Genomic DNA, 27,201 nt, shown 5'->3' on the forward strand with positions numbered 1-27,201 from the left:
AAACTTACCATAGTATATCCACTTGTCTTGATGGCGCTTGGGTTGCTTCCTTGTCTTGGCTATTTTACATAACACTGCAATGGACATAAGGGTGCATATATTCTTTTTAATTCGTGATTTATGTTTCTTCAGATATGTACCCAGAATTGAAATCACTGGTCTTAAGGCAGTTCCCTTTTTAATTTTTTGAGACCCTGCCATACTGTTTTCCACAGTGGCTGCACCAATCTGCATTCCCATGAACAGTGCACAAGGGTTCCCTTTTCTCCATGTCCTCAGTGGATTTATTGATGATAATCATTCTGATTAGGTGTGCGGTGATCTCTCATTGTGGTTTTAATTTGCATTTCTCTGATGATTCGTGATGTTGAAGGGACGTGGACTTCTATCTGCTCCAGTTGCTAAACATGTACATCCACATAGATGAGGACATGGACGATACCATCAAGCCCTACATAGTCCACCTTTGCCGTCAGAGTATTAACATTTCTGTCCAGTGTGCCCTCTTCCTTGGGGACTACTCTTCAGACACGCACATTTCCACTCAACGACACTCCTATGGGACCAAACTACGGAAGTCGATCCTCTCACTGAAAGAGGGAGCTGCCCTCCTTGATCCCAGCCCAACACAGGGCTGTCTCCCTCTAAAAGGACTCACCAGTGCTCTAAGTCAGATGCCAACACCAGCTTAAGTCTCAGCAGCAATCTGAAAGGAACAGCCAGCAACCCGAAAGTGGAGAATGAGGATGAGCCTTTCAGACTGGATCCTGATTGAAAACCCATCAAGTTTCTGATGGCTACTGGTATGTGATTGGCCATGCTCCCCTCAAGAGCAGAAAACACAGCGACTGATCTCAGAGCTCTCCCTGCTCAAACATAAGCTCCCTGCCTGAGTCTGGCTGCCTATTGCCCAATTTGACCACCATGTGCCCATACCCAGGCCGCTGTACTCAACTCCAAGGACAAAGCTCCCTACCTGATCTGTGTGTGTATGTAAGTCCTTGAATGTGAAAACTTAGACGCCACCAATGGCCCTGCCCAGATCCACGAGAACTGAATCTGGAGCACATGGTCTGTAGAAAACCTGCGTGAATGTAGTATCACCCACGAACAGGAGGCAGGCAGCCTCAACACTGTGCCCAACTATGACAAGAATGATAAGGCCTAGTCAGTGGACGACATAGGCAAGCTACAAGTGGAGCTGCCAGAAGTACACACCAATAGCTGTGACGATATCTCTGTTTTCCACTGACAGCATCACCATCCAGTAGAGCAAGAAGCTTGTGTTCATTGTAACAAGGGACATCTGACAGTACCTTTCAGAACAACTGGCTCACACCCCCACTACCTTCAAATGAGACCCAGAAGACCCTTCTACAGTTGCTCTCAAAGAGCCCTGGCAGGAAAAAGCAAAGTGATCAGATGGCTCCCCCTATGGCCAGCTTCCCAATTGGCAGTTCCTGTCAGCCACTGCCAAGGGTCGGGGATAATCTTTGGGAAGGAACTGCTGGCCTTCCAGGCGTTGAAGCCACTGCAGTCCATTTGGGAACAGGAGCCAGTGCCCCTGTGGATCAAGCCATACACAAGATTTTTGTGATTTCAGTGTACAGTGGCATGACTGAACCAGTGTTCAACACTGTGTTCATCCACCAAGGAAAGAACAGTCACAGCCCTCCTTGCCAGATTACTTCCTGCAGGAGCAATGGCAGTTACACCACTGAGGCATTCTTCAGTGCTCAGCATGATTTTGTGCAAAGTTGAGCTGGCTACCTGCTTTAAGTCAAGGAGACACAATGGGGACATCCTTTTGGATGCAGAAGGCCACATCATTCACATTAACTTTAGCTTCATCCTGTCCAGTTCACCCCAAAACCTAGGCTTTGAGATACCAGCCTTTAAACTGACCACAGAGTTCGTAAACACCATAGGCATCTTGGATGGTGACACAGTCAACTTCTACAGGATGTTGATGCTGCAGGGGCTGATTGCTGCTGAGAAACACAAGGCCCCACATGAGCATGACTGAGGAGCAGTTCCAGCTACTGATGGATAGCAACATGAGGTCTATCACCACCAAATACTATAGCTTCCAGTGCCTCACTAATGGCATCATGTGACACCCTCCTTTCTAAGAGGAGTGGTGGGGCATTCAGAGGACCCTCCCCGGGAGGGTGCTTACTGGAGAAACTTTACCTACCCACTTATCCACTCAAGGGAAATGGAAGGCAAGAAATACATAGTATCATAGGGTGAGTGTAGACCAGGCCAGGGGATGAGACAGTCAGCCTTAGGGTTCAGACTTGCTGGGGTTTCCCTGCCCCCGTCGGTGTCAGTATTACCTACCACCTGACAGACTCCAGGACTTAGTGCCCTCCAGAGAACAGAGGTGATAAATATGAGGACACTGGGCTTTCTTCTCACCAGGGTCTGAGAGGTTCTTTCCAAAGGCCATCTAATAAATTGTTCTGGGTCTCAGGAAAGGGGGGAAGAGTGGGTTTTTGGTACTTAGGACTTGATCCTATGGTTCACCTTTGGTCATGCTGCTGCCTGATTGTCCCTTCCCAGAGATGGACTCCTAGCCTGAGTTCCCCTTATTAAGTGGGCTCTGGCATAGGGTCCTGCACTTGCTGAGATTCTCAATTACACGGGCCAGGAAGGGAGTTACACAACCCCTCCTCCAGTATGCGAGGGTATTGGCCTAGCCATGTGAAATTCCTTGCCCTAATCCCTTCCCCACACCCAGGGAAATAGCTCTCAATTTTTTATTTTAGTTTGAAATAAAGTCCTTAGTTACCAAAAATAAACAAGTGAAATTACCTTTTAGCTAAAGCCATAAACAAAAATCCCTTTAGGCTTCAACTTAAACAACATTCCCCTTCTCATAGTACCCATATGTATGTTCACAGAACTTTAAAAATCTGCCACGACATCTCTATATCTGTGATTATTTTGTTTAATATATCACCTGCCTCCCAGTCTCTAGAATTTATGAGGGCAGGACTATTTGATATTCATCACTGTGGGGGAAGAAACATGAAGAGAATATGGAGGAAAAACGGAACAACAGAGACTGGGTCGTTACACTACAAGGAATGAGAGGGAAAGAACTGCAGAGGGATCAAACCTAAGAACTATAGCCTACTAACTACACATTAAATAGACGTGGATGTTTTAGTTTATTTCACATTTATACTTCTTAAAATAGGGGAGAGAGGCTTTTTGGTAGGGAGCCAGCCTTTTATAAAAGGTCATTTGTATCAAAACCTTACCTGCCTGGCCATTGTTGCTCAGTGGTTGAGTGTCAACCCATGCCCCAAGAGGTAACCAGTTCGATTCCCGGTCAGGGTACATGCCCAGGCTGTGGGCCCCAGACCCAGTGGGAGGCATGCAGGAGGCAGCCAATCAATGTTATCTCTCATTGTTGTCTCTATCTCTCTCCCTCTAAAAATCAGTAAGAAAAAATTATTAAAAAAAAAAAGTTAAAACAGTGCTTGCTTCGGCAGCACATATACTAAAATTGGAACGATACAGAGATTATAGCATGGCCCCTGCGCAAGGATGACACGCAAATTCATGAAGTGTTCCATATTAAAAAAAAAAATGTTAAAACAAAAAAACAAAACCTTACCCAAACACTTACTAACATTTCCTTACATGGTTTTAGAAGAAAAGACATCAAAATTTCAACTGAGCGTTATCCCTGTTCCCCGGATGCTGCAGTTTGAACTGGCTGTAGTCAAGTCGCTCAGACCTAGAACCTTTATCCAACAGCTGATACCCAGTATTATGGGACTTCTAAAGATAGGATTTGTTTATTTTATTAATTCTCACAAGAAGTAAACCCATTTACTCAGTTCTTTAAGCAGAAAGTCTCCAAATCTACACCAGCAAAGTCTTTGAAGCCCAAGGCTAATACTGCACTGCCAGGGAACAAAAGACAGGGAAGGAAAGCGAAACTAAGCAGGGCTGGCTACCCCTACAGCACACCCTCAAGACTATCTCAGTGACCACTTTTAAATTTTATTTCACCTGTTTTGGGAAGGTACACAATTGACCTATCTCCAGACAACCAATTCCCTAAGCCCAGGGTTTGCTGGCCCTGTCAACAAGAAATTCTATGTAAATGACTTTCAGCCTTTAGCTAATTTACCAGCCAGTATACCCAAATATGTTTATATAGCAATGGTTTCCAGAAAATTAAAGTTCTTCCAGCACATAAGGTGATAACAAAACTGTGAAACCAATAGACCTATAATAGTTCATTTTCTGCTTTTCAATGCAAACACATGGAACAAATCTAATTTCAGTTCAAACTCATTTCCTTTTTATTTAAGTTCAAGTTACCATTACATGGTTTGGTACTCAATAAAGGAAAACTTGTTCAAATAAGGTAATCTGTTATAATCAGTATTTCCAGGTGATTGTTTACACTCAAGTAGCATTATCAGTAAATCCTTGGGAAGCCTATCTGTAAGAGAAAACATGAAGAATTAGCCAGAAAATAAAGACACAGTAGAAATCTTAAATATAACCTTCTTTAGAGCAACAGCCCAGGGGAATAATTGCCTCAGTGTAGCCTTTTCTGTACTCTTACTTAATGCTGCCTACAATCACCTCACAGAGCAATATCTGTGGTTTTTCTGTTGTTTATACACCTGGGTTAGTCTCCTTTTCCAATAAGAAAAGTAATGGAGAGAGTTGCCCTTAAAAAATAAAATTTTTGTTTTGTTAATCCTCACCCAAGGATATTTTTTCCATTGATTTTTAAAGAGAGAGAAAAGGGGGGGGGGGGAGATGAGAGAGAGAGAGAGAGAGAAAGAGAGAGATAGAAACATCAAAGTGAGAGAGATACGAGAGATACATTGATTGGCTGCCAGCCACATACCATGACTAGGGTGGGGATCAAACGTGCAAAACAGGTACATGCCCTTGACTGGGAATTGAACCTGTGATCTTTTGGTGCATGGGCTGATGCTCTAACCACTGAGCAAAGGCTAAAATTTTAATTAATTTATTTTTATTATTTATTTATTTATTAATAAACCAAGTTAATTTTTAAAAATATATTTTTTAAATTGATTTTAGAGAGAGAGTGGAAAGGAGAGGGAGAGAGAGATAGAAACATCGATGAGAGAACATTGATTGGCCGCCTCCTACATGCCCCTCACTGGGGATTTGGCCCACAATCTGGGCATGTTCCCTGACCAGGAATCTAACTGGTGACCTCATGGTGCATGGGTTGATGCTCAACCACTGAGCCACATCAGCCAGGCTAAAAAATGTTTTTAAAACAAACATGTTACTACAGCAAGAATATATCCCATACAACAAAGATCTTCTCAACTGCTTGCAATAATACTTGATAAAATAAAAATTAAGCCCAAGTGTTTAGACAACCTTTTAAGAGTCCATTATGAAATATGAACCACATAAAACAGCTTAAAAAATATAACTAGGAGCCCTGACTGGTTTGGCTCAGCTGTTTGGAGCATCGGACTGTAGACCAGTGAGTCGCAGGTTCGATTCCGGTCAAGGGCATGTACCTCAGTTGCAGTTAGTCCCTGGCCCTGGTAGGGGTCATGTGGGAGGCGACCAATTGATGTGTTTCTCTTATATAAGTGTTTCTCTCTCTATTCCTCCCTCCCACTCTATCTGAAAAACAAAAGATGTATAAAAGCATACATGATAAACGCCTTGAATGCAGTGAACTACCTTTAGTTTTGGGGAGGTTAATGGGCTAGAATGAGGGAAGGGTACCCAGAGGGCTTCAACTGCAGGTAAAACTAATAATTTCTTTGGGGGATTGCGAAGGGAGAAACTAAAAGCATATATGGCAAAATAATAATATTGGAAAACCAGGGTGTGATTACATTTATTCTCTAGGCTATTCTTCATGCTTAAAATATTTTATATAGATTTTTTATTAAGGAGACCTTTACCTGCCTTACACCAGTAAGAAAACAATTATAACAACTAAAAATAAGAATTCTAGCTCCTTATAAAGTTATCATCATTGGTACTCTTTAAATCTATATGCTCACAGCCTCTAACAAGACCATTAAAAGGTCTTACTTTTTGCCCTGGCCTGTTTTGCTCAGTGGTTAGAGCACTGGCCCTCGGACCAAGGAGTCGTAGGTTCACTCCTGGTCAACGGCATGTACCTCAGTTGTGGTTCAGTCCTGGCCCTGGTCAGGGTCGTGCGGGAGGCAACCAACAGATGTTTCTCTCACTCTCTCTTTCCCCCTCTTCCACTCTACCTGAAGATAAATGGAAAAATATCCTTGGGTAAGGATTTAACAACAAAGGTCTTACTCTGAGAACACTGAAATGTCACTCATTCACCCCTCCTCGGATTCTTTCCTGCTTTTTATTCAGTGGAATGTTGCTTACCGATTGGGTTTATACTTTGTCAAGGCCCAGTTCCTCTGGAGTGGAGATTCCCAGTTCATTTAAAGTTGGTCTAAGTTCCTGGATGACATAAGGGTAGATTTCCTTATGAGGTCCTGCTTTGTCCTGATGGCAAAAAATATATTCACACTTAGCTCTCTGATAAGCCACCTCTACTTACAATTTGAACTTGAAAATGCTTTAAATCACATACACAGGGCTAGTAGAAGAGAATCCAAGTTACATACTTTTGAGTTAACATATTTGTTCAATAAAGAGAGCAACTTTGTGGGCACTAGTCAAGGTAGATTTTTAAAAAATATATATTTTTATTGACTTTTCAGAGAGAAAGGGAGAGATAGAAACATCGATGTAAGAGAGAAACATCAATTCATTGCCTTCTGCATGCCCCCTACCTACGGGGATCGAGCCCACAACCTGGGCATGTGCCCTAACTGGGAATCGAACCAGGACCTCTCCATTGACAGGATGACGCTCAATCCACTGAGCCACACCAGCCGGGCTTTTTTTATTTTGATTTTATCAATTTATTTTTGTTATAAATGTTTCTCCTTTTCCCCACATTGACACCCTCCTCCTGTTCCTGCCCCACCACCCCAAGGCAGGTTTTTAAAGATACTTTGAAATAACTAAGACAACTAGACTAAATCCAGGAAAAATTTTTCAAAGCCCGAGTTACTGGAAAACAAGGTGGTGATGACAGAATTTTGTTACGGTAAAAACATGCCCAGCAGGCAACAGGAATGATTAAGATAACAGAGGAACATTTTTAAAATTTGTCTCCAATTTGAGAGACTCTAACTGAATTAACCATTGGTGCTGAATGAATTGATAGCCTGCAGAACCCTTAATTATCTTACCCATTGAAGATAAATTAATCTCACACTCTCTCTTTTATAGACCTTGAATCTTATCTTTTCATGAATAGCTACACTTAGAGAATATTTACTTCCAGGGCAAGAAGAGTTTTCACAAACACTCACCATAACATATAATTACAGCTACATGTTGGCACAAAATTCCCCAAGGACAAATATTAAAAAGTCAAATGCACTAAGACACTGGCAAGCTTCTATTCTGCCTTTAACAAATTCTAAGTCTCCTTAGTTATATATTTAAAATTATAAAATTCTTGTTTAAAATGCAATGTATTTATTTGCACATTACAGAACAATCAGACACTATATTCAAATAAGAGGGAGGAATATGTCCGCCTACAATTTTATCTATATATACCTAAAAAAAAAATTTTTTTTTATCCTCACCCGAGGACATTTTTTGATATTTTGTTCAGATAGAGTGGGAGGGAGGGAGGGAGAGAGAGGGAGGGAGGGAGGGAGGGAGGGAGAGAGAGAGAGAGAGAGAGAGGGGGAGAGAGAGAGAGAGAGAGAGAGAGAGAGAAACATCAACATGAAAGGAACACATCAAGTGGTTGCCACCCACACGACCCAACCAGGAATGGGGACAAATTGCAACCAAGGCACATGCCTTTAGCGGGAACTGAACCCGGGTCTCTCCAGACTGCAGGCCAAAGCTCTAACCACTGAACCAAACCGGCTAGGGCTAAAAATTTTTTTCTTTATTGATTTTTAGAGAGAGGAAGGGAGAGGGAGATAGAAACACTGATGAGAGAGGACATCTATTGGCTGTCTCCTGCATGCCCACCACTGGGGATTGGGCCCACAAGTGGGCATGTGCCCTGACTGGGAATCGAACTGGTTACCTCTTGGTGCATGGGCCGACAGTCAACCACTGAGCCACAATGGCCAGGCTATCTATCTATATTTTTTTAATCCTCATCCGAGGACATTTTTCCATTTTTTGTTCAGGTAGAGTGGGAGGGAGAGAGAGGAAGAGAGAGAGAGGGAAACATCGACGTGAAAGGGACACATCAAGTGGCTGCCACCTGCATGACCAACCAGGGCCGGGGACAAACTGCAACCAAGGTACATGCCCTTAGCGGGAACTGAAACCGAACCCGGGTCTCTCCGGACCGCAGGCAGACGCTCTAACCGCTGAGCCAAACCGGCCAGGGCTTCCTATATATATTTTAATAAAATGGGGTCATACCAAAAAAATTGTTTCATAATTTTTTTCAGTTAATATGCTATAAATATGTTTAATGTTAAACACATTTGTATAATAATAAGCACTTCTGGGAAGTCCCATCTTAAGAAACTACTAACATTTAATCTCCTACAACAAATAACACAAAAATAAATTATAGTTAAACTTCTGTACATCCTTGCCTGGCCTGTGTGGCTCAGTGGACCAAGCATCGCTCATGGACTGGTTCAAGTCCTGGTCAGGGAACATGCCTGGGTTGCGGGCTCCACCCCAGTAAGGGGCATGCAGGAGGTAGCAGAACGATGTTTCTCTCTCACATTGATGTTTCTATCTCTCCCCCTCTCTTTATTTATTTATTTATTTATTTATTTATTTATTTATTTTTGTTACGTGCTCCTAGTAGGAATTGAACCTGGAACTCTCTGGTCCGCAGGGCGGCTCTCCAACTGCTGAGCCAAACCGGCCAGGGCCCCCTCTCTCTCTTAAAAAAACTCAATAAAAACATATTTTAACCCAGACAGTGTGGCTCAGTGGCTGAGTATTGACCCATTCACCAAGAGGTCGCCGTTCGATTCCTGGTCAGGGCACATGCCCAGGTTGTGGGCCAAATCCCCAATGTAGGGCATGCAGGAGGCGGCCAATTGATGTTCTCTCTCATGGATGTTTCCATCTCTTTCTCCCTTTTCCTTCCTCTCTCTACAAACAATAAAGAAAAAAATTAAAACAACAACAACATATTTTGAAAAAACAAAACAAAAACCTTTGTACAGCCTTGAGATAAACTCTCCAATGGAAGTGCTGAACAAAAGAGTATCAAGCACAATTTTTAAGTCCTGGGATAAATTCTATCAAACTGCACTCCAAAAAAATTATTAACGGCACTGTACATTCCCTCTAGCTATATAATAACTAATTTTAGCCCTGGCTGGTTTGGCTCAGTGGTAGAGCGTCGGCCCGCAGACCAATGAGTCTCAGGTTCGATTCTGGCCAAGGGCACGTACCTCAGTTGTGGTTTGTCCCTGGTCCTTGTCCAGGTCATGCGGAAGACATCCAGTCAGTATGTTTCTCTCAGATCAACGTTTCTCTCTCTCCCTCCCACTCTATCTGAAGATAAATAGAAAAATATCCCCGGGTGAGGATTGAAAAAAAAGAACTAATTTTAACAAATTAAAAAATACAGAATATGCTCATACCTAATCAATAGACCACATATTTCCAGAACAACTTTAGCATTATTTCACTGACCTTAACAACCTCTAGGATGCGAACAGCACTAGCAAAATCATTTAACCGCCTGCATGCCCGCAAAGCAGCATCAATGATTTTGGGTTCTGGAACCAGATCATAGCCAACAAGAGTGTTCATCCCTGTAAAATTAAAAAGAGGGGCCAAATATCAACCTGAAATATTCTCACTTAAACTGTAATTTAGTTATCTATATTTTTACTGAAACATAGACATGTGATCTTATTTGTTTTGGCCTGTGCTATTGTGATTTATAATAAATATATATTTGGTCTGTTTCTGGAACAGAAACGCCAACCTCCTTGGAATTTTCTAAGTGATAAGAGCACAATGGTGCCTCTAGTTATATTAGGAGGTAACTTCTGGACTCCCAAGAGTGGGGTGGGGTTGGCTGCCAGTAGAGACCAATCCTGTAGTTAGAATATTGACATTCTTAGCCCCACCCACTTATTTTCAGGGAGGGGAGAAGGGCTTGAGGTTCAATTAATAGCCAATGGCCAAAGACTTAGTCAATCATGACTAGGTAATGAAACCTCCATAAAAACCACAGGACAGCCAAGCCAGTGTGGCTCAGTGGTTGAATGTTGACCCACGCACCAAGAAGTCGCCGGTTCGATTCCTGGTCAGGGCACATACCCAGGTTGTGGGCCTGATCCCCGGGGGGGGGGGGGGCGGCGCGCGCATGCAGGAGGCAGCCAGTCGATGTTCTCTCTCATTGTATCTCTCGCCCTTTCCCTTCCTCTCTCTCTAAAATCAATAAAGAGAAAAAAATTAGAAAAAACAAAAACACACAGGACACTCCCCTTGGTCTTTTTTTTTGGAGAGCTTCTACATTGGGGTACTAGAATGCTTGCATGAGCCACTGTGCCAGGCCCCAAGCTCCATGAGAACAGAGCTCCTTTATTTGGGACCTCGCCTTATGTATCTCTTTGTCCTACTGTTGATTTGTATCCTTTAATAACCTCTGTAATAAATTAGTAATCTAACGAGTAAACAGGTTTTCTTTAATTCTGTGAGCCATTTGAACCCAGGGAGGGGGTGTGTGGTAACTTCTGATTTGTAGCTGGTAAGTCAGAAGCGCAGATGAACAACCTTGGCTTGCATCCAACCTCTAAAGCAGTGGTTCTCAACCTTCCTAATGCCAAGACCCTTTAATACAGTTCCTCATGTGTTCCTCCTTATTTTCATTGCTACTTCATAACTATAATTTTGCTACTGTTATGAATCGCCATCGGAAATGTTTTCCAGTGGTCTTAGGCGACCCCTGTGAAAGGGTCATTTGACCCCCAAAGGGGTCACAACCCACAGGTTGAGAAGCACTGCTCTAAAGTGAAGGGTAGTCTCGTGAGACTGAACCCTTTCTCTGTGGAATCTTGTTCTATTTCTGAGGAGGGTCAATAATGCCACACTGAGTTGAGTTCTTGGTCACCCTTGTGGTGTCCAGATTTGTTGGTGTAGAGAAGTCTCCACATACACATTAGAATTGGGTCCTGGAACCCATCAGGCCTCTATTCTATTATTTATAAAATGAGAGAATCTACTTTTAACAAATTCTAGATGATAAGATCATAATGGCTCTACCACAATGAATTAGTGCAGTAGCCTGCAGACTGAAGAAAAGAAAAAAGAAAACCAAAAATTTCCTTAAAGAAAACACAATTTTCATAATAATTTGCTCATTTCTTTTCAAATAAAAGGGTGATTTTCCACTCGTATCTTTAACTCTTAATACAATGTATTGTACTTTCACTGCTTTAAAATGGATTTGATTAGAAACTAATCTAAAAATAACCAGAGAAGCCGGCCAGTGTGGCTCAGTGGTTAAGCATCAACCCATGCACCAAGAGGTCGCTGATTCGGTTCCCAGTCAGGGCACACGCCCACGATGTGGGCCAAATCCCCAGTGGGGGGCATGCAGGAGGCGGCCAATCAATGTTCTCTCTCATTGATGTTTCTTTCTATCTCATTCTTCCTCTCTCTCTAAAAATCAATAAAGGAAAAAAACCTAAAAGAACAACAACAAAAAAACAACCAGAGAAATGCAAAGGAGAGTTAATGAAGCCCAAATGAAGACATTATACTGACAAAGGGAAATACTAGTGCACAAACTTAAACATTCAACCCGAAAATGATTTGGCATGATTACTTTCGGCTTTGCACAAAATAACACATAACATTTAAGATTCTCTTAATGGAATTACAGAATTTCTGTTTTTTTCATTACTTCTCAAAATTATTCAATGAGAATTTCCCTGGTTGCAGCAGAATGGAGTCATTACATTCCTGCATAGAAATTTGAAGCACTCGATCCCCAGTAGGGGACATGCAGCAGGCAGTTGATTGATGTTTCCCTCTCATCTATGTCTCTCTTCCTCTTTCTCTAAAAATCAATAAAAACTTACTTAAAAAAGTACAAAGAACAGCAGTGACTATAATGCTACAATATAGTCACAGAGACTGAATGCTTTGTCTGAGATAAATTGCGCACACTTCGAAAGTAAGTTATCTGTCCCTGATCAGTTTTCTCAGTGGTAAGAGCGTTGGCCAGCGACCTAAGGGTCACAGGTTCAATCCCCAGCCCTGGGTCATGTGGGAGGCAATCAATCAATGTGTCTCCCCCGCTCCCTTCCACTCTATCTAAAAACCAATGAAAAAATATCCTTGGGTGAGGATTAACACCACCACCACCACCAAAAAGAGTTAAGTTATCTATGTTATTAGTCTAATTATTAGACTAGTTGTCATTAATGCTACTTCCACATGTTAAATATATATCTGTACATTTAGGAAAAATAAGTTCTAGCTTACTCAGAATGGACACTTATTCAGGGCAAGACAAATCATAACTGAAAATAAAAATAACAATAAACCTGCCCTGGATGGTTTTGATCAGCAGTTAGTGCATTGGCCCCATGGACCAAAGTCATGGGTTTGATTTTGGTCAAGGGTACATACCTCAGTTGGGGTTTGGTCCCCAGCCCTGTTCTGGGTCATGTGGGAGGCAACCAATCAATGTTTCTCTCCCCGCCCCCTCCCACCCTATTGAGATAAATGGGAAAATGTCCTTGGGTGATGATTTTTTTTGTTTTTTTTCCCCCCAATTCCTCACCCAAGAACATCTATCTCCACATTTATCTTGAGAAAGAGTGGGAGGGAGAGAGGGAGGAAAAGAGAGAAACATTAAAGTGAGAGAGACACATTAAGTGGCTGGTACCCACATGACCCCAACTGGGACGGAGACGAACTGCAACTGAGGTACATGCCCTTAGTAGGAACTGAACCCAGGCCTCTCTGGTCCACGGGCCAATGCTCTAACTGCTGAGCCAAACCAGCTAGGGCTTGGGTGAGGATTAAAACAAAACAAAACAAAGAAACCCAAACTATGACCAAGAGAGGGAAAAACCAAATGACTTCTTCCATAAATTATCTAAAAGATACAAAAACTTTTCTTTATTGATTTTAGAGAGAGAGGAAGGAAGAGGGAGAGAGAGACAGAAACACTGATAAGAGAGAACACTGAATGGTGGCCTCCTGCACACCCCCACTGGGGATGAAGCCCACAACCTGGGCATGTGCCTTGACTAGGAATCAAACCGGCAATCCCTTAGTGTGTGGGCTGATGTTCAACCACTGAGCCAAACCAGTCAGGCTAACATATACAAAATTTAACTCTTGCTCACCTTGACCTATAGTTATAGCAGTAGTTTCACACAGAGCTGATTTTTGTCCCCCAGGAATGATTTTTGGTTGTCACAAATGGGGGTCAGGGGAGGGGAGTGGTGGTGGCACCTAGTGGAAAGAAGCCAAGGATGCTGCTAAACATGCTACAGTACAAAGGACAGCCTTTGCAACAAAGAATTATCTGGCTCAAAATACCACCCTTTACCAGTGCTTTAAAACCTCACTTTAGCCCTGGCTGGTTTGGCTCAGCGGTTAGAGTGTCAGCCTGTAGACCAGAGAGTCCCAGGTTTGGTTCCCACTAAGGGCACGTACCTCAGTTGCAGCTTGTCCCTGGCCCCGATTGGGGTTGTGCAGGTGGCAACCAGTCGATGTGTCTCTCTCACACCGATGTTTCTCTCTCTCTCTTCCTCCCTCTCTCCCTCGAGCTCTATCTGAAGATAAATGCAAACACATCCTCAAGTGAGGATAAAAATAAAATAAACCCCGCCTGACATCAAACTGAATGGAAGCCCTACAACTACGAAATTAAAGAAGCCACATCGAGACTGCAATCAAGACTCAATTACAGAAGAAAGCATGACTCGAGGATTCCAAAATGGCGGCAGAGTGAATGGAAGCTACACAGACCATCTCCCAGGACCAAACAGGAATTACAACTGAAATAAAGACAAATTGTCAGGAAAAGCAACAGAACAGCAGCTGGAGAGGACCATATAACCAGGGACACTGAATTGATCCTGGTATGATTGTGGTGGCGCAAGAGGGAAGCTGGGAGCCCACAGACAGCACCGGTCTTATCTGTCGAAGTGCCCTTGGGATTAAAATCCCAAGCTGGCTCCAAGAGCAGAGGGCCGGGACAGAGCGCTAAATTAGCCACAGTCACTAACCTTGGGTCCTGGCAGAGGGAGGGTGGTCTGGACTGGAACTGTGTGGGGTACTCGGGATTTGGAGGGTGCTCAGAGCTTTTGCTGAGTTGCGGCCACACAGGATGGTGGCCATTTTACTCCTTCTCAGGCTCCAGGGAGAGGAAGCGGCCCCTCCCTCAGAGATTCAACCCCACCAGGTGGGCCAAAGAAATGCAAATTGAGGCCCATTACCAACCAGCATCTGCCCCACCCTCAGGAAATCCTCTTACGCTGAACACCTGAGGGAGTTTTTCATTCAACTGAGAACGCAAGGATCTTCAAGTACTGCTAGCCTCCAGGCAAAAAGCTAGAGGATAACTGAACCGTTCCTGGGCTTGCAAATCTACCCAGGAAAAGTAAGAGTTGACAGTGGTGTTTAATGTGGGTCCTCCCACACACAACCAAACCCAGTAGAGGGAGCCACAAACAGCAGAACACCAACACCTGCAGGGAAAATTTGACAGGCTGCAAAACCCACTGAGGTGGCCAAAATGGTGAAACAAAGAAACAAACCCCAAATGAAAGAACAAGAGACCTCTACTGAAGATGAGATAAATTAAATGCAGTTAAGCAAGTTATCAGAGGTAGAGTTCAGAGCCTAATCTTGAGGAAGCTCAACAGCATGAATAAGGATATCAACACCATGAGTAAAGATATAGAAACACTGAAAAACAACCAATTAGAAATTAAAAACCACGAAGGAGAAATGAACAATGACATAGCAGAAATAAAGAACACACTGGAAGGACTAAACAGCAGAGTAGACGACCAGATCAGTGAATTAGAAGACAGGGTAGCCATGGCCGATTTGGCTCAGTGGTTAGAGCGTCAGCCTGTCGTCCAGAGAGACCCGGGTTCAGATCCCACTAAGGGCACGTTTGCAGTTTGTCCCCGGCCCTGGTTGGGTTGTGCAGGTGGCAGCCACTCGATGTGTCCCTTTCATGTTGATGTTTCTCTCTCTGTCTCTCTGTTCCTGTTTCCCTCCCACTCTACCTGAACAAGAAATGAAAAAATGTCCTCGGGTAAGGATAAAAAAAGAAAGAAAGAAAAAAAGAAGACAGGGTAGAAAAAACTCAACCAATCAGAAAACCAAACGGAAGAAGAAAATGAGCAAGGGTTAGAGAATATATTTGAAGAAATAGTGACAGAAAACTTCCCTAATTTGGTGAAGGAAGAAGGCATTCAAGTTCAAGCAGCACAGAGAGCCCCAAGTAAGAAGAACCCAAACAGGCCCACACCAAGACACACAGTAATTAAAATGCCAAAAATGAAAGACAAAGAGAGAATCCTAAAGGCAGCAAGAGATAAGCAACAGGTTACCTACAAAGGAACCCCCATAAGGCTGTCAGCTGACTTCTAAACAGAAACACTATAGGCCAGAAAGGAATGGTATGAAGTAATCAACGTCATGAAAAACAAGGATCTGAATCCAAGACTACTCTATCCAGCAAGGCTATCATTCAAAATAGAAGGCCAAACAAAGAGTTTCCCAGACAAAAAAAAAGGTTAAGGGAATACATTAGCACCAAACCTGCACTGCAAAAAATGTTAAAAGGACTGCTGTAACCTTGTTCATGGATTGGTAGAATTAACATCATTAAAATGTCCATATTACCCAAAGCAATCCCCATCAAAATACCAACGACATATTTCACAGAACTAGAACAAATACTTCAAAAGTTTATATGGAACCAAAAAAGACCCCAAAATCCACATCAATCTTTAAAAAGAAGGACAAAGTAGGTAGGATCACAATACCAGATGTTCAGGTTATACTACAAAGCTACTGTAATCAAAACAGCCTGGTACTGGCACAAGAACAGGCATATAGACCAGTGGAACAGAACAGAGCATCCAGAAATTGACCCAAGACATTATGCTCAACTAATATTTGACAAAGGTGGCAAGAACATACAATGGAGTAAAGACAGACTCGTTAATAAATGGTGTTGGAAAAATTGGACAGCTACATGCGAAAAAATAAATCTAGATCATCGACTTACACCATACACAAGAATAAATTCAAAATGGATAAAAGACTTAAATGTGACTCGAAAATCCATAAAATTCCTAGAAGAAAATGTAGGCAACAAAATTTCAGACATCATACGCAGAATTTTCACTGATACATCACCTAAGGCAACAGAAACAAAGAAAAAATGAACACATGGGACTACATCAAACTAAAAAGCATCTGCACAGCAAAAGAAACAACCATCAAAATGGAAAGGGAACTCACTGTATGGGAGAGCATAACTGCCAATGACACATCAGATAAGGGGTTAATTTCCAAAATATATAGAGTGCTCATACAACTCAACAAAAGGAAGACAAAGAATGCAATTAAAAAAATGGGCAGAGGAGCTAAATAGACACCTTTCCAAACAGGACATACAAATGGCTGAGACACATAAAGAAATGCTCAACACCATTAATTATCAGAGAGATGCAAATTAAAACAACAATAAGGTATCACCTCACACCTGTCAGAATGGTCACCATCAACAAATCATCAAACAAGTGTGGAGAAAAGGGGACTCTAGAACACTGCTGGTGGGAATGTAGACTGGTGCAGCCACTATGGAAAACAATATGGTGCTACTTCAAAAAATTAAAAATTGAACTTCCATTTGACCCAGTAATCTCACTTCTAGGAATATACCCTAAGAAGCCTAAAACACCAATCAGAAAGAATATATGTACCCCCATGTTCATAGCAGCACTATTTATAATAGCTAAGATCTGAAACAGCCCAAATGTCCATCAGTAGACAAATGGATAAGAAAGCTGTGGTACATATACACAATGGAGCACTATGCAGCTGTTAAAAAGAAAGATCTATCCTTTGAGACAACATGGAGGGACCCAGAGAGTATTATCCTAAGCAGGACAAGCAAAGCAGAAAAAGACAAATATCACATAATCTCACGTATTTGTGGAATATAATGAACATAACAGTCTGAAGAACAGGGTAGACCCAGAAACGTGGAAACAGGGTACAGACTGACAACCCTCAGAAAAGGGGGTGGGCGAGGAGGGAAGAGATAAACCACAGAACTTATATGCATGTATGCATAATCGATGGACATGGACAACAAAGCTGGGGATGGGGTGGGGGGATGGAGAGAGGGTGTCAATGGGAAAAAAAGGAGAAACATCTGTAACAAAAATTAATAAAAAATAAAAGACTCAATTATAACAGAAGGGTGTAAAGTCCACAATAAGGGTGCACCTTGAGGGCCCAGCTGTGCCACTGGACCTTACAGGACACGTACTATATATAATAGGCCACCCAAGAAGCCTAGTAGACATAGCAACTCTACCTAATACATAGAAACCAGGAGGCAGCCAAAATGAGGAGACAAAGAAACATGTCCCAAATGAAAGAACAGAACAAAACGCCAGCAAAAGAACTTAACAAAATGGAGACAAGCAATCTAACAGATGCAGAGCTCAAAACATTGCTTATAAGTATGGTCAATGAACTTAGAACTTCAATGAACTTAATGAAGGCCTCAAGAGCATGAAAAAGGACCTGTCAGAAATGAAGGAGGTACTAACTGAAATAAATAATTTACACACTGGCTGGTGTGGCTCACTGGTTGAGCATTGACCCATGCACTAAGAGGTCACTGGTTCAATTCCCGGTCAGGGCACAAGCCCAGATTGTAGGCCCAAACCCAGTGGGGGCCATGTAAGAGGTAGCCAATTGATGTCCTCTCTCACTGATGTTTCTACCTTTCTCTCCCTCTCCCTTCTTCTCTAAAATCAATAAAGAAAAAAAAAAAAAGAATAATTTACAAAGATTCAATAGTAGAGTAGGTAAAGTCAAAAAGCAAACCATCGATTTGGAATATGAGGAAGCAAAAAACACCCAATCAGAACAGCAAAAAGAAAAAAGAATCCAAAAAAATGAGGATAGTGTAAGGAGCCTCTGGGACAACTTCAAACATACCAAAATTCACATCATGGGGGTGCCAGAAGAGAGAGAACAAGAAACTGAAAACCTATTTGAAACAATAATGACAGAAAACTTCCCTAACTTGGTGAAGGAAACAGACATACAAGTCCAGGAAGCACAGAGAGTCCCAAACAAGATGAACCCCAAGAGGCCCCTACCGAGACACATCATAGTCAAAATGCAAAGGTTAAAGATAAAAAAAGAGAATTTTTTTTTTTTTACCCTCACCCCAGGACATTTTTGCATTTATCTTCAGATAGAGTGGGAGGGAGTGAGGGAGGAAGAGAGAGAGAGAGAGAAACATCAATGTGAGAGAGACACATCGAGTGGTTGCCACCCACACAACCCCAATCAGGGCTGGGAACAAACCGAAACCGAGCTAACATGCTCTTAGTGGGAACGAATCCAGGTCTCTCTGGTCCGTGGGCCGACGCTCTAACCGCTGAACCAAACTAGCCAGGGCACAAAGAGAGAATCTTAAAAGCAGCAAGAGAAAAGCAGTTAGTTTCCTACAAGGGAGCTCTCATAAGACTGTCAGCTGATTTCTCAAAAGAAACTTTGCAGACCAGAAGAGAGTGACAAGAAATATTCAGAGTGATGAAAAGCAAGAACCTACAACCAAGATTACTCTATCCTGCAAAGCTATCATTTAGAATTGATGGACATATCAAGAGTTTCCAGTCAAGAAAAAGCTAATGGAGTTCATCACCACCAAACCGTTATTATATGAAATGTTGAAGGGTCTTTTTTTTCTTAACGGAGTTTGCTTGTTTATTTATTTATTTATTTTTGGTACGTGCCCCTAGCGGGAACTGAACCTGGGACTCTCTGGTCCGCAGGCCAATGCTCCAACTGCTGAACCAAACCGGCCAAGGCTGAAGAGTCTTCTTGAAGAAAAAAGAAGATAAAAAATATGAACAAACAAAATGGCAATAAATGCATATCTATCGACAATTGAATCTACAAACAAAATGAACAGGAGAACAGAAACATTCTCATAGGTACAGAGAACATTTTGTTGTTTGCCAGATGGGAGAGGGCTTGGGGGAATGGATGAAAAAGGTAAAGGGATTAAGAAGTACAAGTTGGTTATTAGGCTCATAAACCTCAAAGGAAAGGGGGGTGGAGGGGTGGTAAGAAATAACCCAATGAACTTCTATACACATAGGCATAACCAATGGACACAGATAGCAGTGTGGAGAAAGGCAGGAGGGGCGCGGGAGTGGGGAAGAGAGAGTCAATAGGGGAAAAAGGAGGAACATCTGTAATCCATTCCACAATAAAGTTAAAAAACAAAAAAATAAGGAAAACCCTTGCTTTACAGGAAACACTATGAAAGGTATAATATTTTCTAAATGCAAGTTGCATGAGTGTATTCAGTTTACATGATACATGTTTTCAAGAGTTGCTTTTAACAAAGTAGTGTAAGTCTACAAAGCAGTTCATAATTCTATACCATAATAGACAAAATAGACTATTTAGTCACCTATATTCCAATTACCTTTACGCAATTCCCAGGCATCGATATCTGGCTTGTTGAAGTATGTCACCCAGCGAGCATCAAACTCCTCATCTGTCTCATGTGAGCCATGGGAGTAGCAGCGAACTGACTGGATAGCTACAATGGAGAAAGAATAACTTCAAGGTACAGAATACTTGATATACCCTGTCAATACATTAAGGTTTTTTTGTTTATTTTCTTTTGATATTGTGTTAAAGCACACATAACAGGGGGCAGGAGTGGAAAGGGGGATGTCATTTTGGGGATAAAAGGGACACCTGTAATACTTTCAACAATAAAGACATATAAAAACAAAACACATAACATAAAATTTACCATCTTAACCGTTTTTTTAATTGATTTTAGAGAGAGACAGAATCCTCCTGCAAGCCTCCCATTGGGGATTTGGCCCAAAGCCTGGGCATGTGCCATGACCAGGAATCGAATCAGCGACCTCTTGGTGCATGGGTCAATTGGCTCAACCACTGACCCATACCTGCCAGGCCAATGCATTTTTTTTTTTTTTTCATCCTCACCAGAGGACATTTTTCCATTTTTTGCACAGATAGAGTGGGAGGGAGAGAGAGGAAGAGAGAGAGAGAGAAACATTGACGTGAAAGGGACACATCGAGTGGCTGCCACCCGCACGACCAACCAGGGCCGGGGACAAACTGCAACCGAGGTACATGCCCTTAGCGGGAACCGAACCCGGGTCTCTCTGGACCGCAGGCCGACGCTCTAACCGCTGAGCCAAACCGGCCAGGGCGCCAATGCATTAAATTTTGAATCAACTGTATGTCACAGTAGGAAAATTATTCAGCAGGTCAAATAAAACAAATCTTATGTATTGATATGAAAAAGCTCTTAAACATTAAACAAAGAAAAATAGAACAGAAGTACTACAGATGCATGTTTATGTTTTTCTCCCTAATGTGTAATGCTAGCTTGAAATTGTTAACATTGGTTATATTTGGAAGGAAAACCTTTTTTTTTTTATACACTTGCAAAATGTCTGGAATAAACAGAGTATTAATTCCTAATTTAACATAATGTTCATTCTAGTTCTTTTTAAAAAATATTTTTAAGTCTGGCCAGTGTGGCTCAGTGGTTGAGTGTCAACATGCACCAAGTGGTCGCTGGTTCGATTCCCAGTCAGAGCACATGCCCAGGTTGTGGGCCCAATCCCCAGTGTGGGGTGTGGAGGAGGCAGACAATTGATGTTCTCTCTCTTCGATGTTTCTATTTCTCTCTCCCTCTATAAAATCAATAAAGAAAAAAATAATAACAAATGTTTTTAAAATTAATTTATTTTACAGAGACAGAGAGAAGAGAGGAAACAATGATTTGTTCTACTCATTTATGCATTCATTGGTTGATTCTTTTTCTTTTTATTGAAAAATAATTTTTTTTCTTTATTGATTTTAGAGAGAAAGGGAGGGGGGGAAAGAGATAGAAACAAAGATGAGACAGAACATTGATTGGCTGCCTCCAGCATGCCCCACACTGGGGATTGGGAAAACAACCCGGGCATGTGCTTTGACTGGGAAGAACCAGCGACTTCTTGGTACATGAGTCAACACTCAACCACTGAGCCACACTGGTGGGCCCATTGGTGGATTCTTTATGCGCCCTGACCAGAGATAGAACCCCCAACCTTGGTGTATTGGGACGATGCTCTAACCAACTTAGCTACCCTGCCAGAGCTTCATTCCAGTTCTTAAGCGAATTTTTAAGATACACACACACACACGCAATATGTTTTTTATTGAATTTTTTAGAGAGAGAGAGAAAGGGAGCGAGAGAGAAACATCAATGTAAGAGAGAAAAACATGGATCAGCTGCCTCCTGCATACCCCCTACTGGGGATCGAGCCTGCAATCGGGGCATGTGTCCTGACCAAGAATCAAACTGAGACCTTTCAGTCCATGGGACGATGCTCAATCTACTGAGCCACACCAGCAGGGTTATAAGATATATTTTTTATAAAAATTTTAAAAATCCCTATGCTTTCTATTAAATTATATTCAAAAATAAATTACACATCCTGAAAAAGCAATAGTTATTTAAAATTGTTTTATCACACTATAACGCCCTCTCTACAAATTCTGATAAATCCCCTAAAAGGGAACATGACCACTGACTTACATTCAATATAAAAGGCACCACGTTAGCCCTGGCCGGTTTGGCTCAGCGGTTAGAGTGTCAGCCTGCGGATCAGAGAGATCCAGGTTCAGTTCCCACTAAGGGCACATACCTTGGTTGCAGTCCCCCCCACCCCCAACCTCAGGTGTGTGTGTGTGTGTGTGTGTGGCAACCAGTCGATGTGTCCCTCTCACATTGATGTTTCTCTCTTTCTTCCTTCCTCTCTCTGCTGCTGTATCTGAAAATAAGTGCAAAAGTGTCCTCAGGTGAGGATAAAAACACCACTTATAAGAAGCAAGATTTAAAAAAATCAAACTGTGTCAAGAAAACAAAACACACTTAGCATTCTTCTCCCAATCATTATACCCTTCGTAATACCATATTAATAGCCTTTCCATTTTAGTTACTGCCTGTCAAATACACACTGATTTCTGAGTTAGAAAATGTAGATTCTTTCTAAACCTCCTGAAGGAAATTTTACCTTTGCGTTTAAGAAGCAGGATAACTAGTGGTATCTGATCACAAGTTAACTCAAGTTTTATTTTCCTTATCTGTAAATGTGGCTTTGCTAAAACCTTAGCAAATTACGATTAAAAATGAAGCCTCTGCCCTGGCTGATTTGGCTCAGCGGTTAGAAGACCAAAGTGTTGCCCTGGCCGGTTTGGTTCAGCGGTTAGAGCGTCGGCCTGCGGTCCTGAGAGACCCGGGTTCGGTTCCCGCTAAGGGCATGTACCTTGGTTGCAGTTTGTCCCCGGCCCTGGTCGGTTGTGCGGGTGGCAGCCACTCGATGTGTTCCTTTCACATCGATGTTTCTCTCTCTCTCTGTTCCTCTCTCTCCCTCCCACTCTACCTGAACAAAAAAAAATGGAAAAATGTCCTCGGGTGAGGAAAAAAAAAAAAAAGAAGACCAAAGTGTTGTGGGTTCGATTCCTGTCAAGGGCATGTACCTTGGTCACGGTTCGTTCCTGGCCCTGGTTGGGGTCATGCGGGAGGCAACCAGTGGATGTTTCTCTCTCCCTCCTTCCCACTCTGAAAATAAATAGAAAAATATCTTTGGGTGAGGATTAAAAAAAAAAACAAAACGAGCCCAGCCAGTGTGGCTCAGTGCTTGAGAATTGACCCATGAACCAAGAAGTTGCTAGTTAGATTTCCAGTCAGGGCCCATACCCAGGTTGTAGGCCCAATTCCCAGTGAGGGGCATGCAGGAGGCAACCAATCGATATTCCCTCTTACCGATGTTTCTCTCTCTCTCCCTCTTCCTTCCTCTCTGTCTAAAAATCAATAAAACAAACAAAAAGCGCATCCAGTCTCAGTGAGCCCCATACCTCTCATTAAGTGGCTCCAGGCCCGGCACTAGGAACAGCCAGCCTTAGTTCATAGAACATAGGCATTGGCTGACCTTGCCCCAGAGCCAGCACACCCAGTGGACAGCTTCAGACCACAGCGAAGCATCACCACTCAACCACCTCCACAAGAGACACACTCAAGGGCCCTGCTGAAGTCTTGCTCTGTGTGGTGGGACCCTGCACAGCTGGTCCTTCAAGGTAGTCGGAGGTCAGTGGTCAGAGCTGGTTTTTGCAGCTGATCAGCCTGAGTAATTCTCTCCTAATGACTGCCAACAGCAATCAAGACTCAATTACAGCAGAATTGTGTAAAGTCCACACGAGGGGTGCACCTCAAGGGCCCACGTGGGTGACATGGGAGGCTGTGCCACTGGACCCTACAGGACACCTACTACAACAGGTCACCCTATGAAGCCTAGGAGACATAGCAACTCTACCTAATATACAGAAACAAACATGGAGGCGGCCAAAATGAGGAGATAAAGAAATATGTCCCAAATGAAAGTACAGAACAAAACTCCAGAAAAAGAACTAAACAAAATGGAGATAAGCAATCCAACAGATGCAGAGTTCAAAACACTGGTTATAAGGATGCTCAAGGAACTTAGTGAGGACCTCAAGAGCACAAAAAAGGACCAGTCAGAAATGAGAGATGCACAGTCAGAAATGAAGGAGGCACTAACTGAAATAAAGAATAATTTACAGCCCTGGCTGGTTTGGCTCAGCAGTTAGAACATAGGCCTGCAGTCCGAGGAGAACTGGGTTCGTTTCCTGCTAGGGGCATGTGCCTCGGTTGCGGTTTGTCCCCAGCCCTGGTTGGGTCCTGTGGGTGGCAACCACTCGATGTGTCCCTTTCACGTCGATGTTTCTCTCTCTCCCTCCCACTCTATCTGAACAACAAAAAAAAAGGGAAGCTAATATATTTAGGAAAATCAAAGGGCTCGTTAATCCCTTTGGTTTAATTAGATAGCCCTCCATTTAGTAACTAATCAGCTGGAACTAGGCCCAAAGAATGAACATTTTGGTGGTGATTCTAGGAGTAAGGGAAAGCAGGGATTAATGGAGGGTTATTGAAGTGCAAGGTTTAAAGGCAGGAATGGATTTTGGGGCCAAAATGCTGGAAATCTAGAATGTGAAAGTGGTACAAAAAAGGTGGGAAGGTGATAAAAAGTGCCACTTAAATTCAGCCCTGCACCAAGAAAGGGAAAAAGAAAACTCCTTCCACCATTTCCAAATTATCAGGGTAAAGATATAGGAGCCAGGATGGTGTAGATTTTAAGGGTTGACTAGAGAATCTAGTTTATGTTGTTGAAAACATTTTAATTATCAAATTCAGCAGTTATTGGAAAACAACTGTTTCAAGTTGGAGACTTTTTCATGGGCTAAATATGGAATTTGGGTTGCTACTTAACTAGAGCAATCTTGAGGCCCCTCAGGTTAACCTTTCCAGAGGTCTTTCAAGCATACTCTCATTTGACCTTGGATTATCTCATCCAAGAACCTTAATGCTTTCTTTCAATTGCATAAAACCTCTTCAGTCTCATACTGATAATAAACCCCAACGTATAATATGCAAAAATAAAATACACTATAATAAAGCAGTATTAAGCATTAGTGTCAGACAAGAGTTAGTTTATCTCCCTTAAACCTCATAACTACCAAATATTACCGATTTTAGAGAATCGACAACTGAGTGTTAAGGTTAACTAACATGTCCAAGGTCACACAGCTAGAAAGTACATAGTTGACACAACAGTAAACAATACTGACTCCTTGTGGCAAATATTTAGATCTACAAGACAAACACCTAAAATACAACTCTTTGTTTATATGAATTAAACTCAAGAGTGGGAATAGAACACTTAGGAGATAAACCACGATGTCCAAACTTACTAAGAAAAAAGAAATACCCTTAATTTATAGTTTGCCAAAACCTCTGCCTTTTCTTTGACCTGCCACAAAATGTAATAGTTCTTTTGAAGGTCAAAATACATCTATATGAAAAAAGTAAAGTAGTATTTGCTACGTTCACATTTACATAAGGAAAGAACATCAGGATGGGCCAAAAATAACTAAGGCTAAGAAACAGAAAATGGTTCTACCACTAATTAAGTAGTCAGTTTCCCAAGATGGCCTTTGGTTTCCTCATGGTTTCTGAAGTGTTTCCATGATCTCAGCCTTACCATTCTATGATAAATGATAGAAGATAAAATTTAAATTGAATAAAGTGAAACATATTCCTTGGGTACTGAAGTGTCTACTTAAAACACTCAAGAAAGCCAAGAAAACCTTATTAGTTCTGAGTTGGTGAGTTCATATGTTAAAAAAATGCATGTTGTCCCACTGGTGTGGCTCAGTGGTTGAGCATCCACCCATGCACCAAGAGGTCCCTGGTTTGATTCCTGATCAGGGCACATGCCCAGATTGTGGGCCAAATCCCGGGTGGGGAGCACGCAGGAGGCGGCCAATGTTCTCTCTCATGGATGTTTCTATCTCTTTCTCTGTCTCCCTTCCTCTCTCTAAAATCAATAAAGAAAAAAAAAAAAGCATGCTTAGGGGCTAAATGATGTAGCATATACACCCATCATGGCCCAAGATCAAAGTGCGGTTACAATAACTGAAATTATAGTGCTGGATAGTCACCGGGAACACATATATTAGGAGAAGGAAATGTAAGAGGCAGGAATCAGCAGCACATTTCATACTCTAACAACTAGGCTTCTAACTCCAAGCAAACAATAAATCCTCCCCACGTCTGTAGAACCCAGCATTGCTGATCTGTGGTACCCCGTTTTTGAAACAGTAACATTCTTATAACCTATTCATGCTCTCTTTCAGACCTCAATAAACAACCACACAGGTCGATCTCTTGTAAACGTGGAAAACTTTGATTCTAGCACAGCAGGTCTCTAAAATAACGTAACAGTCTGTGAAGGTGACACAGAAAACGCCAACCGAGAAATGCCGGATTAAAAAAAAAAAAAAAGTACACTGTGTCTCACAAGGAGACAAATTGTGTTCTCGAAAGACTCTGGGGGCGGCGGTGCTGGGGTCCACAGAGAGGCCTCCCTCGCCCCTACACTGAGCAGCGCACCCGGCGGTTCAATGTCACCTTCGCCAAAGCGCCGATGGCGGCGGACACTCTCAAAGAGGTGGCCGCAGGGGTCAGCGCCGGGGTTTTACCGTCACGCCCCGGGGACCGAGAGGGGCGGGTTGACGCAGAAGTTGCGCTGGGACCCCTCCTTGGCGCCCACAGTAGGTCCACACCTGACCCGTCCGCGGTGCCCGCACCAGCAAGTCGCTCTGAGGTGGGCCCCGGGGGCGCGTCCTTGAGTCCTCCACACCTGAAGGCGGCGAGGAGGGCGGCCAGAGGCCACTAGGTTCGGACGCCCGCCGGCAGGGCAGCCTAGGCCGCGGGACGAGCCTACTTTCGCGTGGCGGCGGGGGCTCAGGTCACGGCAAGGACATGCGGACGCAGGAGGTGGCAGGAGCGGGCCTTACCCACGGCGAGACCGGGGGCCGGGGTGGGGTGTAGGAGGCCTCGGGGGCTGGCTCGGGCGGCTGTGGCTACGGCGCAGCGGCGGAGAGCGGCACCCAGCATGACGGCGATGGCGGAACACAAGATGAGGAAAAGGAGAAGCCGGCTGTGAGCTCACCCGCCGCTCAGGAGCTTGTTGGGGCCGAACTCACGCACTGACGCACAGCGGGCGGAGTACGAAGCCCCACCCACTGCAGTGCTCGCGCCTCTGAGGGAAGGAGCGCCACACGGCTGTGGCGGGCTACGGTGGCGTGCTAAGGACAAACCGTTTCGGCGCCTGAGTCTCTGGTACAGTGGACAATTGCCGCCGTCATCATGGAACGAAGATGGAGAGAAGGGGCAGAATGAATAGTGGACAGTGTGGTGGTCAATACCGGCTCCGGGGACTACTCCATCACCTCAAAGTGGGA

General features: G+C 43.1%; 1 protein-coding gene, 1 non-coding gene and 1 pseudogene across 7 annotated transcripts; 2 read left to right on the forward strand and 1 right to left on the reverse strand.

Annotated features, from left to right (window-relative positions):
- Positions 1-26,972, reverse strand: LOC118616232 (cytochrome c oxidase subunit 5A, mitochondrial). 6 transcript variants are annotated; one of them, XR_004956539.1, is made up of 6 exons: positions 26,755-26,952; positions 19,769-19,885; positions 9,721-9,842; positions 6,391-6,513; positions 659-727; positions 1-74 (listed from the first exon to the last, which is right to left on the reverse strand). XR_004956539.1 is itself a non-coding variant. In XM_036241748.1 (5 exons), exons 1-4 carry the CDS (start codon positions 26,852-26,854, stop codon positions 6,400-6,402), a joined length of 453 nt encoding a protein of 150 aa, XP_036097641.1. In that variant the 5' UTR covers positions 26,855-26,952; the 3' UTR covers positions 8-74; positions 6,391-6,399. The 6 variants fall into 6 exon arrangements, 4 of the variants coding, with proteins under 4 accessions (XP_036097641.1, XP_036097620.1, XP_036097632.1 ...); XR_004956538.1 differs by lacking the exons at positions 1-74; positions 659-727 and adding exons at positions 1,974-1,991; positions 4,345-4,468 and having other exon boundaries at positions 26,755-26,950; XM_036241748.1 differs by lacking the exon at positions 659-727 and having other exon boundaries at positions 8-74.
- Positions 31-2,117, forward strand: LOC118637436 (annotated as a pseudogene).
- Positions 3,488-3,593, forward strand: LOC118621421. The gene has a single exon (XR_004957689.1). It is a non-coding gene; the product is annotated as a U6 spliceosomal RNA (small nuclear RNA).
- Positions 26,973-27,201: the final 229 nt, after the last annotated feature.

Source organism: Molossus molossus, unplaced genomic scaffold, assembly GCF_014108415.1.
Source record: "Molossus molossus isolate mMolMol1 unplaced genomic scaffold, mMolMol1.p scaffold_m16_p_1, whole genome shotgun sequence".
In the NCBI taxonomy this organism is placed as follows: Eukaryota; Metazoa; Chordata; class Mammalia; order Chiroptera; family Molossidae; genus Molossus; species Molossus molossus.